Raw genomic sequence first — 14,139 nt, forward strand, 5'->3', positions numbered from 1 at the left:
TTTTTATTTTATAAAACATGCAATTTAAGACAAAAATTTTAAAAAATAATAAGAAAACAAAACCTGGGACAGGAGAGTGGATGGAAGACAGATGCTTCTCAGCTGTCAACAGGAATGAAGCCAGCAGCGAAGCTTTGTCTAGGACCCAAAGGCCCCTTTCGGCAATAATAATGTTGGCAATGCTGGTTTGCTTGGGACCACCAGACTCTAAATGCTGGCCCCTCCAGACAACCCTCAAGCAGTCAGACTTAAGCTAGGTCTTGAGCTATTGTTGTATCCTGTCACTGTCTGGGACTTCAGTACTTAGCCAACTAGAAACTGAGAGTTTTGGTTCCAGGAGCTTCTTTGCCTGGGCATTAATTACCCAGGATATTTATTAAGAACATGAATTACTTTCCTTCTGGGTCAATTCTAGACTCTGTTTCTGGCCCACTATTTTGCAAAGGATGAAAAAGGAATCTGGCTCCTAGACCCTTTGCTACAGTTCTGCTGCATTCCAGTTCTATTAATAGCACCATCTGTAGACCCTGAGCAAGTCCAATTCTGGAAGTAGACAGGGTATAGCCAACTTGGGAAGCCATCTCCCACTTCTAGGGCCACAGAAAACTGAAGGGAGAGGGAATTGTTCGTTGGGAGAGGGTGAGGTCAGAGCGCCAGCACTGAAGAGAAGACAGCTGCATCTGTCAGAGACAAAACGAAGAGCATTGACTCTTAAGACGAGTGGAGAAAAAGCACCTGGGACACTTCTTATGAAGGAAAAATGCAAGAGAAAAGAGGGCATGGACCTGCCCCAAACATTTTAGAACTGGGCAAGAAGAGGTTAGGACCAATAGAGTTTCAATAATAAAATCAATTTCACTGAATGCTTTGAGGATTAAGTGCTTTGTAAACTGTTAAGTGCTTTATATTACAACCTGTTGGGGTGGTACTGTTGTTAACATCATTATCATTCTTATTACGGTGGGTATAATCTTCACATATACAACCAAAACCCACCCAGTCCAGTTTCCCCTGTCCCATCCCAGGCCTTACTCTTGGGACTTGTCTGGCCCTCGGGCTCAGGCACCTTCCAGTCCATCTTTCGGCCTTTCTCGTAAAGGCCCTTGAGCACTTTGTGGAAGGACTCAGGCTCAGTGCCATTTTTGCTTAGCTCCAGATACTTTCGGTAAAGCTGAAGGGCTGTGCGGGCATCCTCAATACTGTCATGGGTCTCCCCTTGAATCTTCAGGTCTGGGGGGAAGTAGAGGTGGAATAGTTTGGGGCCTAGCAAAGGAAGGTAAGGACATGTCCTCTACTCACATCCCCAACTCCCAATAAACAACAACAAAAAAAACCTGACTACCCTTAAGGGAAAGAGCCAAACACCAACCCTAGTGCACAGAAGGGATACTGAAGCTAATTAAATCCATCAGTAACTCTCACCACTAACCCAGGGTCGTACCTACTCCCCTTGGCCTCTCACACATTTTCATGCTCTTGCTGAGCACAGCAAGGGCTACAAGGCAGAACAACTCACCCAGAAAGTACCAAGCAAGGAATCGCAGGGAAATCATTCGTTTTCGGGGCATGTGAAATAGATAAACAGTGTCAAGGACTTGGTCCTTGGGCACCTGTCAGGGATAAAAGAGTGGGAGACTGAAGGTAGGGGATCCATAATTTCCCATTTTCCAAAAGCACAATGTATACCCTGGGGGGCCCACACACAAAGAAAGACTCTTAAAGGAGCCCCGCCCGAACCATGAGGTTGATGACCCGGAAGTCCTTCTGCAGACCGTGACCCACAAACTTGACTCCAATGTCTATGAGAAAACGAAGCTTTAAGTAGGTAGACTTTAGAGTTGTGAGGTGCTTAGAGGAAATCTTGGCATCAAGGTCTCCTGGCTTTATCCCTGAGTACTGAGTCAAGTAATCCACCACCTAGGGATAGAGAAAAGGTCAAGTGACCCAGGAAACGAGGTGCACAGTTCCCCCTGCCACTCTTCCCTGGGTTCTAGGGCACTCTATGTAAGCACAGGGTCTGTCTCACTTGCATCTCCACATCCTATTACCTGCTCCTGGGTAGAGATGTAGTCATCAATGAAGGGGATACCCTCATTGGGTCCCTGGCCCCTAACGCAGGTAATCCTCGCTACTGACATCTGGCTTGGCTTGATGGTAGACTTGGTGCCATCGCTGCGCAGCTCTGCTTCTTCCTATATGAGAAGAGTTCATAAGGAAATCAGGGAAATGCTTATGACTCCTAATATCCCCCGAGTTCTGTTCTAACACCCCACCCTTTTTGGTCTTGGTTACCTCATTAAGGGTGACAAACTCAGCGTCCAGGCCCACCAAGTCTCCAACCTGTGGCATCTCATTCAGCATCAGGGGAATAAAGGTCGTATGTGTTTTCCGCTGCTTCCGTGCTAATGAGGCTTCAGCCAGCAGAACACTTGCCTCGATAGGGTTCTTAACTGGAAGGGAGAATCCAGAAGACAGATGGCTGGGGAGAGGGAAGTGACCAGGGGAGGGAAGCCGAAGTGGCTACCAGAGACCAGGTCTACACTGTTATCCCAATAATCAAAGCATGTGAGTAAAAAGATCATGTCTGATGGACAGAGCAGGTAGACGGAACAGGTCAAATCAGAAAATTATCAGGAAATATGCTAAAAAAACCCAAAAAAGTTAACAGAGAGGAAGGAATAAGATTCTCACTTTAGACTTTACCTTAGAAAATCCAGAAAAATAAAGTTACAGAGAAACTATGGTTTAAAGGCATCAAAAAGGGACTTAATAAGAAGTTCATCACCAAAAAAAGAGATCTTCGCTTGGGGATAAGAATGGTTAGGCTCAAAATCATAACCATAGCCATTTTGATCAGACTTCCCCCCCATCACCTCTTCCCTCGACACCCTCAGTATCTCCAGATTCTAAATTTAGGGCCTGATGAGCAGGAATTGCTCTACTGTCCCTGGAAATATTAACACTGGTCGCCAATCCTAATCTTAACAAGCTATTTCCCAGATCTCTTCCTGAAGACCAATCTAAATTGCCCACACCCTTGGGTCTACACTGTACCACTTACTGTTCAGGTTGTATTTGGAATTAAGATTCCTTTTGATGTAATAAAGGATAGCAGGGACTTTCCAATTCATGTCAAACTGCACAGCTTCATGCTATAAAAGAAAAAGCACTTAATGGCCTACATATATGCCCCTTTTCCCTTTATCCCAAGTCAGAGAGAAGACAGGACTCAGGTGCTATTTTTAGCTCTGATTTTTATTATTGAGGCCCCATCCCTCCCTCTGAATCTGCCTGGCACTCTCTCAGGCACTGAGGATGAGGATGCTAAGAAAAAGGGAGATGAAAGGGGGAATGGAATGTATTACAACTAACCTTATCAATAGGTTCAATGAGAAAGTCATTGAAGAGATACCACTGCTGGTGGGTAACACCCTGTGGAGATAACAGAGACACAGTGATGCCAAAGTGATGGCTGGAGCATTCTGGCTCAGACTTAAGATAATGACAGACCTGGGACTCCACTGTGGCCACCACCAGGAGTGTCCCTGCCCTGTATTACCTCACTCACCTCCTTGCGCTGGTGGTAGGTCTCTCCAACTTTGATGTGAGCCACCAGGCTGCCCCCTGTGCGTGAGTCCAGGATGTGTACCACAGTAGCCATCAGGTCATACACATAAACACCATGCTCCTCGTCTGCCCTGGCTGGGCCCCACTGTGAGGGGGGTACCCAGGCTGCTAAGCTAAGTTTAAGGATGAGGAAGGAAGGGGAATGGGGATAGAGGACAGGGAGTTTGGGGTATAGGGATGGGGGACGAGGGTGGGTTCTTTCCATCCTAGCCCATCTATGACTCCCAACACTGAACTGAGTCACTCTGGAAAAGCCCACAACTGGTGAATACTAGACCTTATTTCCTTTTTTCCCCCTATGCTAAATTCCACCTTCCCCTTGCCTTGCTTCTGCCCCGACCTTCTCTCCTTTTTTTTTTTTTGGACCGTGCCACGCGGCTTATGGGATTCTAGTTCCCGACCAGGGATCGAACTCGGTGCCCCAGCAGTGAGAGCGCCGAGTCCTAACCACTGGACCGCCAGGGAATTCCCAGACCTTCTCTCCCTTATTCCCCCTCCTCTTCCCAGTTTTTCAACAACCTGCATCTCATCCCCATCAGTCCAATTGCAAACATCCAGCCCTTTGTTCTTGGTCATCTTCATTCGAATGGAGAAAGGAAGCCAGACATTCTTCAACTCCTCAATGGAGGGACACATCAGCATGCCCTCTGGACTCCCTAGTTCCTTCCTATCAGGACAGGAGAATTGGAAATTTGTTCTGAGGAGATCTGACCAGTGACAAGAGGAGCCCCTGAGTAGTAGTTCAATCCTTTGACCACTCTACAGACAATACCTACCAATCAGCCAAAGCAAACTCCTTATTCTTGGAGATTTCCCCACCATGCTTCTTTATTGCTATCTTGAAGGCAACCTGAACACAAAGGAGAAAATATCCAATTCCTCAGGAACATTAATCATATATGGAAGTCAAAAGAGGGAGGAATTAAAAAGTACTCCTAAAGTCCTGTTTCCAGACTCAATCCTTACCTCAGCCTGCATTCTCCAGAAATCAGCTTCTTTCAAGCTGTTCACCTCACAATTGATGACAAGAATATCTGGGAGATGGCAGATGTTGCGGGTCTGAATCTGAGAGGATAAAACAAACAAGGAATGGCAGGCGGCCTACAGGGAGAGAAACCTGGACAGGAACAGTTAAGCCTGGATCTGCATCCTCCAGCTGGGGTTCTTCCCACTCCCTATAGATCGCTGGATGGTGGTGCTGACCCAGCCAGTCCCAGATGAGACCATGGCCGAGTCCCCAACATGGCAGGACTCTAGTCCAGTGCAACAGCCCACTCACCGTGGGCTGGTACTTTTCACAGTTGTCACACCAGGCCTGTGTATTCTGCTCCAGGCAGATGCTTCGCTTCAGCACCTGAGCAAAGTCACAGTTCTTCCCGGTTTTATCTGAGGGGAAACTGGATGCTTCACTCCGGGTCCTCCCTGTACCCACTGTTAGCCCCCCAACACCCTCTCCTTGATGTTACAGGACATCTGGGGGAGCCTTCCCAACCCAGCTGCAGGGTATACCACTGTTGCTACCCTCAGGGTAGGAGAGCGTGAAGAGCAGGGTGGATGAGGCTCGCACGGTCTCACTGCCACAGCGGCAGAGGCTGCAGTTTTCCATCTCACAGCTGAACAGCTGCCCAATGACAGAGTCTCCCGATGAGCAAAAGCTGCTAAGAGTGGGGAGGGCAATATATGCACACCGAGGGAGTTAGGAGACCCTTTAAGTCACAGTGGGGCTTATCATGAGGGCTTTAACTACTCCTGTCCCAATTCCATACCTGCCTCCAGCACCTCGATAAGCCTGGGGTACTTCCAGCTCCTGCAAATCTTGATGCAGTTGAGTGAGAATGAAGCGATTCCACCTCTGAATGAGCCTGGCCAGATTGCCCTTGCCTGAAGCCTCATCCGAGTCAGCCAAAATCAGACCAAGGGCTGAGGCCTCAGGAATGGTGCGGAACGCCCGAAGAAAATTACTGCCCTGGAATCCAGGAAGTGTGTTGGTGGAAAAGGGTTATTTTCTCTTTTGTGGCCATCTTCAGAGTGATGACCCTGCCTACTGTCCACCTCCCTTCCCCTTTTATTGTCCCAGGTCTCCAGGCACTGACCTGACAAGGGTCACCTCGGGAGAGGTCCAACATGTGGAAGAGGAAGCCCAGCTCACATGCTAGGCAGAACTCCTTCTGGCAAAGGTGGTTCTGGATTAGACAGCGAACAGGCTCCAGGAAATAGAGCACCTGGAGGGAAGAGCATGAGATCTGATGCAGACAACTGGTACAGGGAGGAAGAGATATCGGAAGGTTAAGAGATGGTGGAGAATACAGAGCCGGAGTCCACTGAAGAAGTAGAGCTCACAGAGGAGACTTGAAGGCTGAGGGGCAAGAAAGAATGGTAGAGGAGGCCAAAGTGGACTTGGCTGGGGAGATCCGGAAAAAGACGAGGGGTTGGGGGGCCCACAAAGAAAAAGAAAAGCAGTAGACATGTTCAAGTCGCAGGAACACCCAGCCTTACCTGGATCATGCAGTTACAGTAGGCATTGGGGATGTGGGGCTCTAATCCAGCAAACAGCGTCTTATTGTAGTGTTTGAAGTCAAAGTCCTCCAGCCCTAACTTGGAGTATTTGATGGTCACCTGAAGCAGAAACAGTCTGAGCAAGAGGAAGACACCCTCAGAGTCCCCTAAATCTTTGCAATAGCCATAACCTTCCCCCAAACCTCCCTCCTGAGTCCAGAGTGATAGGTGAAGGCTTCTTGAATGAGCCCTTCAATTCTTTCTCATATGACCCCCTTCCCGGGGAACCTTTCCCCACATCCCAGAGGGCCCCTTCCTTGGTATCCCCCAGCACCTTGCGGTATTTCTTAGAGACCATGTGGCGATGTGGCTCCTCTTCCCGCCCTATTGGTGACTCAGTGACCTGGCTGAAGCTGTCAAATTCACTGTCAGACTCCTTGAGTCGGTAAGGAATCTAGGGTTTTTAAAAAGAGGTAGCCTCGTTGGATGTGTATAATCATCTTTGGTTTCCCCCTACCTTTATTCCAACACTGAAGCTATCACCAAGTCCTGAACCTTCTAATTTCATGGGGTTTTCAGCATCCACTGCTTCCTTTTCATTCCCCCTGCCATCACCCTACCTCATCACAGCTGGACAATGCCGATGGCTGCCACACTGGGCTCCCCCACGTACACTGTCCAGCATGCCGCCACCAGACTACCCCACCCAGAATGGCCCTTTCGGTGCATCACTTCTTCTGCTATACACTGGTATGCAAGGCTTCACAACCGGCCCCTTTCCAAACTTCATCTCTCACTGTTTCCTAATACTAACAGCCGCTCCAGCATAGTCCCTGTCAGGCCTTCTGAGACTTCTAGTAACACTGTTCTCTCATCTTGAAAGCCTCCCCTGTTACTACCTACTTACCCGTCTTTCACCTTTCCAGCTCAACATCCACCTCTTTTAGTGTGCCCTCCCTGACCACTCTAGCCCAGAGTACCGTTTTCCCTCTAAACAGCTCTTGCACTGAATGCTTCTAACATGCCTTTAGCATTTACCGATAGAACATAAATAATTTCTGCTATGCACAGGTCTTATCTTCACCAACCAAACACTAAACTTCTTAAGAGCAAGGACCCTATCTTTTATGTCTCTGAACCCTAACACCTAGTATAGTACCTTCAATTCAGTAGGCTTCAAAAAACCTTTACTGACTGACTAAAAGCAAATACTAATGAGAAGGGACTTCCCTGGTGGCGCAGTGGTTAAGAATCCGCCTGCCAATGCAGGGGACACGGGTTCGAGCCTTGGTCCGGAAAGATCCCACATGCCGTGGAGCAACTAAGCCTGTGCGCCACAACTACCGAGCCTGCGCTCTAGAGCCCGCGAGCCGCAACTATTGAGCCCACGAGCCACAACTACTGAAGCCCGCGCGCCTAGAGCCCGTGCTCCACAACGAGAAGCCACCGCAATGAGACGCCTGCGCACCGCAACGAAGAGTAGCCCCTGCTCGCTGCAACTAGAGAAAGCCTGCGCGCAGCAAGGAAGACCCAACGCAGCCAAAAATAAATAAATAAATAAAATTTATTTTAAAAAAACTAATGAGAACTACTAAAGGAAAAAGACAGGAGAAACACCAATGGCGTGGGGCGGGGGCTGACCCTCTCCTCTCTGAACATACCTGATTGCGCAGCCTGGTGCGGGGGTTGGGTGCATAGCCAATGAAGCCCACTTTCTTCATGGTGCGCAGAATCTCTGCATCCACAGGGGGTGCTCGCCTATAATGCAGCATAGTTCTAGGGCTTGAAGGTTGTGGTGTCTGCCCATTTAGCCCCAATCCCCAAGGGACCAGAAAAAAAAAGAAAATACTGAGAGTAGACAAAAATCAGGAAAGAAGTAGAATAATAACAGGGCTTGCAGAGAATCCTGGTATCTTGGCCCTTTCCCCCTCCCTCCTTTTGGCCCAGATGTGAGGTACAACCTGGGAGCTGGAGCGGAGTTGGCAGCAGGCCAATCAGAGAGAAGCGTGTCAGTGGTGAGCGGGACAGGGATGAGGGAAAGAGGCAGCAGGTCCTGGCTCCAGTCCAGAGGAGGCAGTGAGTCCACGAGACAGGGCAAAGCAAACTCGGTCTCACGGGAGTAGGGGTTGAAGGAAGGCTCAGGGGAATCAGTCCAGAGATGCACACAGCCCTCAGAATCCCCAAAGGCGAGGGCCTGCTTGCTGGCTGACACGTCAAACGTCATTAGCAGAGGCCCCACAGGATTCACGTGAAAGATGTCTGCTGGGTTGGCCAGGCCTGTGGGCTCACAAAACTGGCACTGCCCTAGGAGGGAGGAGGAAGCCCATTGAGCCCTGGAAGATGAAAGGGAGCCATCCTTTTATGCCCTTCCTACCCTCTTCCCCTGGTATCAAGCAAAGATGGGCCCCAAATCCGTTCCTAGAGATAAGAGAAAGTACCATCTGATGCCTTCCCATAAACCACAGGGAGGTTTGCTACCCAGCAAAAGACAGTTCTAAAGTTGTTTTGCCTGCTCCACCTATATTTTTTGCATATGTGTTCTTCACACTCAGGGAGAAAATAAAAGCTCTACTCTCTTACCAAACCTAAGTGAGACCCTGAGACCCCTCAGAAAGGTTACTTTTCCCCAACAAAGAAACTCCAGGGAGCACACTCCTTCTCGTGCCTAGTTCCCCTTCACTCATCGACTCCTCCTACCCCATCCTACATCCCCTTCATACCTGACTGGGAGATGATAGCAAGACGAGAAGTGTATGTAGGGATGAAGCGTAAGAAGGCAGGATCCACATGAACTTGAAGTGGCGTGATGGCACGCATCATGCGTAGATCATACACCTTGAGGAAACGGTCACAGGCCAGGCCGGTGAGGCGGCTGGAGAAACCACAAGTGGCTAGCAGGTTGCCGTGCACATCAAAATCCGACAGACTCCCTGAGAAGGCATCAAACTCATGCTCCACCTTAAAAGTACGGAGGTCTCGCAGGGAAACCTGAAGAAGAGAGAACTTGGTTATCTGCCAACGCTGCTCTCAGGAAGAGGACCTGCCACCTGCCCAACCTTGTGAGGCCCCTACCCAAAGAACTACGGCTCTAGGATACAGGCAATTAAAGCATAAAAAAAAGCAAAAAGAGACGCCAAGAGCCAGATGGGACCCCAAAGAGAGCTCTTGTTTACCCCTTTGCATCTGAGATACCCATTTACAACAGAAAACATCAGGCTGAAAGATAATCTCATAGTATAACATGGCTAAGTAGGAACTCAATTCATTCCTCCCACCCTCCAACTACAGCCCCAGAAATGAGGAAAAGGCAGAGCCCAATCACATATCTGGTGAAACACAGCCCCATGGTGGGAGGAAAAATGGAACGTAGTCAGTCACCTTGCCAGATGTGTGGCCACAGAAGAAGAAGCGATTCGTCTGTCTCATGATAGTGACTCCAGGTGTCTCAACTGCATACTGTGGAGGGAAGCGGGAGAAACCAGTGAGAATGATTCTTCCCACATACCAAAGGAACAGAAAGGTCACACACATCACAGGCATTTCCAGTTTATATTCCCTCCAATAACCTCAGGCCCTGCTTGTACCTTCTGAGTCTCCTGGACAGTGTTAAGGTCAATCTCCAATATGTGGTTCTGCAGCCCACCAACGAGCAGAGTGCTGCTGTCAGTCAGCAGCAGACTGTGCATATCTTCACTCTCATCCAGCCTGCGAGAGAGGAAAAGCTAAGGGGCCAGGGTCTCAAAAGTTTCCAATTCTCTAGACTTCCCACTCTGTGAGGGACCCTCTTTCCCACTCCAGAGGTGAGAAACCACTTACAGGTAATCAAATATAATGAGGCCTCCACGGGCCATATACTTCAGGTTGTTCTTGGTAAGAAAAAGGATGCCATTCTCCAGGCTTTGGATCTGCCGAATGTCATCACTGCCATTGACCTGAAATGATGAGTAGCGTTCCAAAGCTGGGCCGAAAAATGACGTGGCATGGCCCTGTAGTGGACAAAAAGATGAGAGACATCCTGAGTGGAGGGGCAAGGCCATCCCAGATACAAATCAGAGACTGGACATTGCTCAGTTTTTCTCCATTCTTGCCTGGCCTTTCTGGCTAGCAGTGACTAAGGCATAAGGCTGAGCACCAATCTTAGTGATAAAAACACTGATAATACTATCTTATGTTTGTTTAATGCTTTACAAAGTAGTTCTATAAACTCTACCTCATTTTATCCTCACAATGTCCTTGCTGAACAGGTAATGGCTCAGTTGGTTAGAACAGTGCTCAGAAGGTCAGGGACATGGGTCTAATCCTCCAATGGCCAGCTGGCTTTCTTATGTTCCACAGTCTTTTTTTAAAAAATAAATTTATTTATTTATTTATTTATTTATTTATTTAATTTTTGCCTGCTTTGGGTCTTCGTTGATGCGCGCGGGCTTTCTCTAGTGTGGTGAACGGAGTCTACTCTTCATTGTGGTGCGCAGGCTTCTCACTGCGGTGGCTTCTCTTGTTGCGGAGCATGGGCTCTAGGCTCACAGGCTTCAGCAATTGCAGCACGCAGGCTCAGCAGTTGTGGCTCGTGGGCTCTAGAGCGCAGGCTCAGTAGTTGTGGCGCACGGGCTTAGTTGCTCCGCAGCATGTGGGATCCTCCCATACCAGGGCTCGAACCCGTGTCCCCTCCATTGGCAGGCAGATTCTTAACCACTGAGCCACCAGGGAAGTCCCCACAGACAAGTCTTAATCTCTACCAGCCAACTGGGAAATGTGTACTGTGGGTCACAGGCTGGACTAGAGAGAATGTGAAACTCATGCCATCCTTGGCTCCTATGACATCATCCACTCCTGGTTTCTCTCCTGACGCTTAGCTCACTATCTTCTCCTTATGTGCAACCCTTATGACCACTCTTGAAACATGGCTATTCCCAGCCCACTATCTTCTCACTCTACTTTTCTTCCTAGATAATCTCACCCACTCTTAAGGTTTTAACCATTTATCTTAAAGTTGATGAATCCTACTTTTCTCCTCTAGCCCAGATCACTGCCTCAAGTTTCAGACTTATACATCCAAATACCTACTATATATCTCTCTTTAGATATCCCATGAGAACCTCAAACTTGTTACATCCTAAATCAAATTCACCATCTTGGGCTTCCCTGGTGGCACAGTGGTTAAGAATCCACCTGCCAATGCAGGGGATATTGGTTCGAGCCCTGGTCCGGGAAGATCTCACATGCCGCAGAGCAACTAAGCCCGTGCACCACAACTACTGAGCCTACGCTCTAGAGCCCACGAGTGTTGCAACTACTGAAGCCCGCGAGCCTAGAACCTGTGCTCCGCAATAAGAGAAGCCACCGCAGTGAGAAGCCTGCACACCACAACGAAGAGTAGCCCCTGCTGGTCACAACTAGAGAAAGCCCGCGCGCAGCACCGGATACCCAACACAGCCAAAAATAAATTAATTTAAAAAAAAATTCACCATCTGTACCCCATTTCAATTCCTCTTAACTGTATTCCCTATGGTACCATGATCTACTCAGTGGAGTAAGTCCCTGGTAGTTGACTTAAATCTTATTTATTTTACTTCCTAAATATTTCTCAAATCTGTTCTCATGTATAAATCTCTACAGTGCTTCATTCAGGCCTTCAAGGTATTTTATGTGAACTACTACAACATCCTGCACACTGACCTCACTGAGTCCTGCCCCATTCCCCTTAAATCAAACTCTATACTACTACCTCAGCACTCCACCTAAGATGCAAACCGGACCTTGTCTTTCTGGATAAAAAACTTCAGTGGACTGAAGAATCAGTCCAACTCTTTTAACATAGCATATGAGGTTTTTTAGAAGGCTCTTCCCCCGATATCTGCATGGCTCCCTCCCTCCCTTCTAGGGAAATTAGAATGGACATCCTGGCCTGCATCCAGGTCTCTACTCAAATGTGACTTTATCAGAGAGCCCTTCCCTTGACCAACTATGTAAAATAGCAACACCTCCCACCCTTCGATACCTCAACTCCCTTATTCCACTGTATTTTTCTTAAGGATTCTAAGCAACACCTGATATGTCATAAATATATTTGTGTTGCCTTTTAAAATGCTTATTCCAAACTTAGACCCCAGAGCAAGGTCTGGCACCTTAAAGGTGCTCAAAAACACTGGCTGAAGAAATGTCTAACTCTTCAGCTTCATCTTCTAGTCCAGTAAACCCTACTTGCTTATAGTTCCTGCACTCTGCAATCATCATGCTATGTAATATCTTGGGAATCACTGTTTATCCCGTTGCTTTTGCCAAGATAGCATTTCCCCCTCTTCTTCACCTGACTCCTACTCATCTCTCAAGACTCAGCGCTGGTGTCACTTCCTTCTGGAGATCCTCTAATCCTCCTCTATGCTCACCAACACCCAGTACGTATTTTCACACTGGCATTTATTAGTTTATATGCTAAATTCATAATTATTAAGTAAAACATTTTAGTTTCTTTTAAAGTGCCATAAAATTATCTGTTCATATGTCTGTTTTCCTCGTTGTCCTGTGAACTCCTTGAGGGCAATGATTATGTTTTATTCAGCTTTATTCCCTGGGCCTAGCCTATCAGTAGACACTGCCTACTGAAATGAGTGTACTACCAAAAAAATTCACTCATTCCAATGGAAAAACAATTCCCGCCCTATGGAAGGTAAATTAGTAAACCAAGGATACCATGTTATTTCTTATAAAATCTTTGGGCTGCCTAGCATATTGGCAATATGGATACATTTTAAGAAATTAACAATGATAACTGCTCCCAGAGAGATTAAAATCAGCCAAAGACAAAATGATTCCATGTAACGTATGCAGAAACATGCATTAAACATTCTATAATTAGAGAATTCCCTGGTGGTCCAGTGGTTAGGACTTGGCGCTTTCACTGCCAGGGCCCGGGTTTGATCCCTGGTTGGGGGTACTAAGATCCCACAAGCCACGCAGCATGGCCAGAAAAGAAAATATTCTATAATTATAAAAATGGAAAACAGAAGGGGAGCATTAGAGACTATATTTAGATGGCTATAGGCTAACTGATGTGTACAGTTATCAAGATTAATCAAAGCATAGAATGGGCAAATTGTGGTAGAATTGGGACGCCTTCTGAAAAAGAACACCTATGTAACCCATCTCTGGATCCTATGACTCCCTCTTTCTCCCTCCACTCCCCTCCTCTTGGCTTGACTTGGAGACCCAGCTAACTTTCATCACCTCAACTCAGTGACTCCCTGCAAAGCACCTGTTCTTGGGTTAAAACCAGATAAAAGACCTCCAACATCTCCTTCTAGCCATTACAAAGGAGTACAGTTCTTACCCCATGGCTTCCCACCCACAGCATCTCCTCGTGCAAGTCAAAGTGGGAGACGGAGACAGGCACACCCACTTCAGCCACCACACTGTGCAACTCAGAGTAGACACCTTCCATTATGTGCACTGACTCCTGGACGGGAAGAGCCTCTAAGGCCACTCCCTCCGGGTCCAGCTCCACATTCTGTAGCAGACTTGGGTTCAGGTGGGCATCCAGGACAGGATCCAGGGCAGAATGCATGGCTGGCGCATACTCTGCCAGTCCGGGGTCCAGAACCTCGAAGTTCATGATGATGATGGCAGCAGATTAGACCCGCGTCACACCCTCCCTTGCCACAGCCCCTTTGGATGCCTGACCCAACCTTCAGCAGGATGACACCAGTGGACCTAGAATGGACATCCTGACCTGCAAAGGGAAAGAGGTAGCTGAGTCAGGGGTAGGCCCAGGTACTTGTATTTAGTGTGCTCCAGGTTTTACGGCAGGAGGGAGATGATGCAGGCAGAAGATGTGAGAATGCTAGGCATGGGATGAACAAGCAGGAAGGGAATGGGCATTGGGGTAGAGGTGCGAAAAGTGCTGTCCCTTCCTCTTCTCCTCTAGGCACTCTGTATTCCCCACCACCCCACTAACTTAATCCCTGACTTCCCTTTCACCTCCCTTCAGGCCTGCTCACTTGCCTGGTTCATCTCTGAACC

At 47.9% G+C, this 14,139-nt stretch overlaps 1 protein-coding gene across 5 annotated transcripts in view; it reads right to left on the reverse strand.

Annotated features, from left to right (window-relative positions):
• The window catches only part of PAN2 (poly(A) specific ribonuclease subunit PAN2), a 14,648-nt gene continuing 509 nt past the window's right edge, over positions 1-14,139 (reverse strand). The window contains exons 2-26 of one of the 5 annotated variants that reach the window (XM_036864752.1): positions 13,451-13,849; positions 9,940-10,109; positions 9,708-9,828; positions 9,502-9,579; positions 8,844-9,111; positions 8,085-8,427; positions 7,785-7,881; positions 6,458-6,577; positions 6,124-6,243; positions 5,721-5,849; positions 5,394-5,593; positions 5,149-5,282; positions 4,907-5,013; positions 4,594-4,692; positions 4,404-4,477; positions 4,147-4,294; positions 3,569-3,712; positions 3,373-3,432; positions 3,062-3,152; positions 2,293-2,450; positions 2,049-2,192; positions 1,738-1,917; positions 1,517-1,610; positions 1,033-1,230; positions 1-680 (exon numbers count right to left, since the gene is read on the reverse strand). In XM_036864752.1, coding sequence (XP_036720647.1) covers positions 646-680; positions 1,033-1,230; positions 1,517-1,610; positions 1,738-1,917; positions 2,049-2,192; positions 2,293-2,450; positions 3,062-3,152; positions 3,373-3,432; positions 3,569-3,712; positions 4,147-4,294; positions 4,404-4,477; positions 4,594-4,692; positions 4,907-5,013; positions 5,149-5,282; positions 5,394-5,593; positions 5,721-5,849; positions 6,124-6,243; positions 6,458-6,577; positions 7,785-7,881; positions 8,085-8,427; positions 8,844-9,111; positions 9,502-9,579; positions 9,708-9,828; positions 9,940-10,109; positions 13,451-13,732 — 3,594 coding nt within the window. In that variant the 5' untranslated portion in view covers positions 13,733-13,849 and the 3' untranslated portion in view covers positions 1-645. Of the gene's footprint in view, positions 681-1,032; positions 1,231-1,516; positions 1,611-1,737; positions 1,918-2,048; positions 2,193-2,292; positions 2,451-3,061; positions 3,153-3,372; positions 3,433-3,568; positions 3,713-4,146; positions 4,295-4,403; positions 4,478-4,593; positions 4,693-4,906; positions 5,014-5,136; positions 5,286-5,393; positions 5,594-5,720; positions 5,850-6,123; positions 6,244-6,457; positions 6,578-7,784; positions 7,882-8,084; positions 8,428-8,843; positions 9,112-9,501; positions 9,580-9,707; positions 9,829-9,939; positions 10,110-13,450; positions 13,850-14,139 lie in introns of those variants that run through there. The other 4 variants (XM_036864749.1, XM_036864750.1, XM_036864748.1 and 1 more) reach the window with 4 other exon arrangements.

This window comes from Balaenoptera musculus, chromosome 10 (assembly GCF_009873245.2).
Source record: "Balaenoptera musculus isolate JJ_BM4_2016_0621 chromosome 10, mBalMus1.pri.v3, whole genome shotgun sequence".
NCBI classification, from domain to species: domain Eukaryota; kingdom Metazoa; phylum Chordata; class Mammalia; order Artiodactyla; family Balaenopteridae; genus Balaenoptera; species Balaenoptera musculus.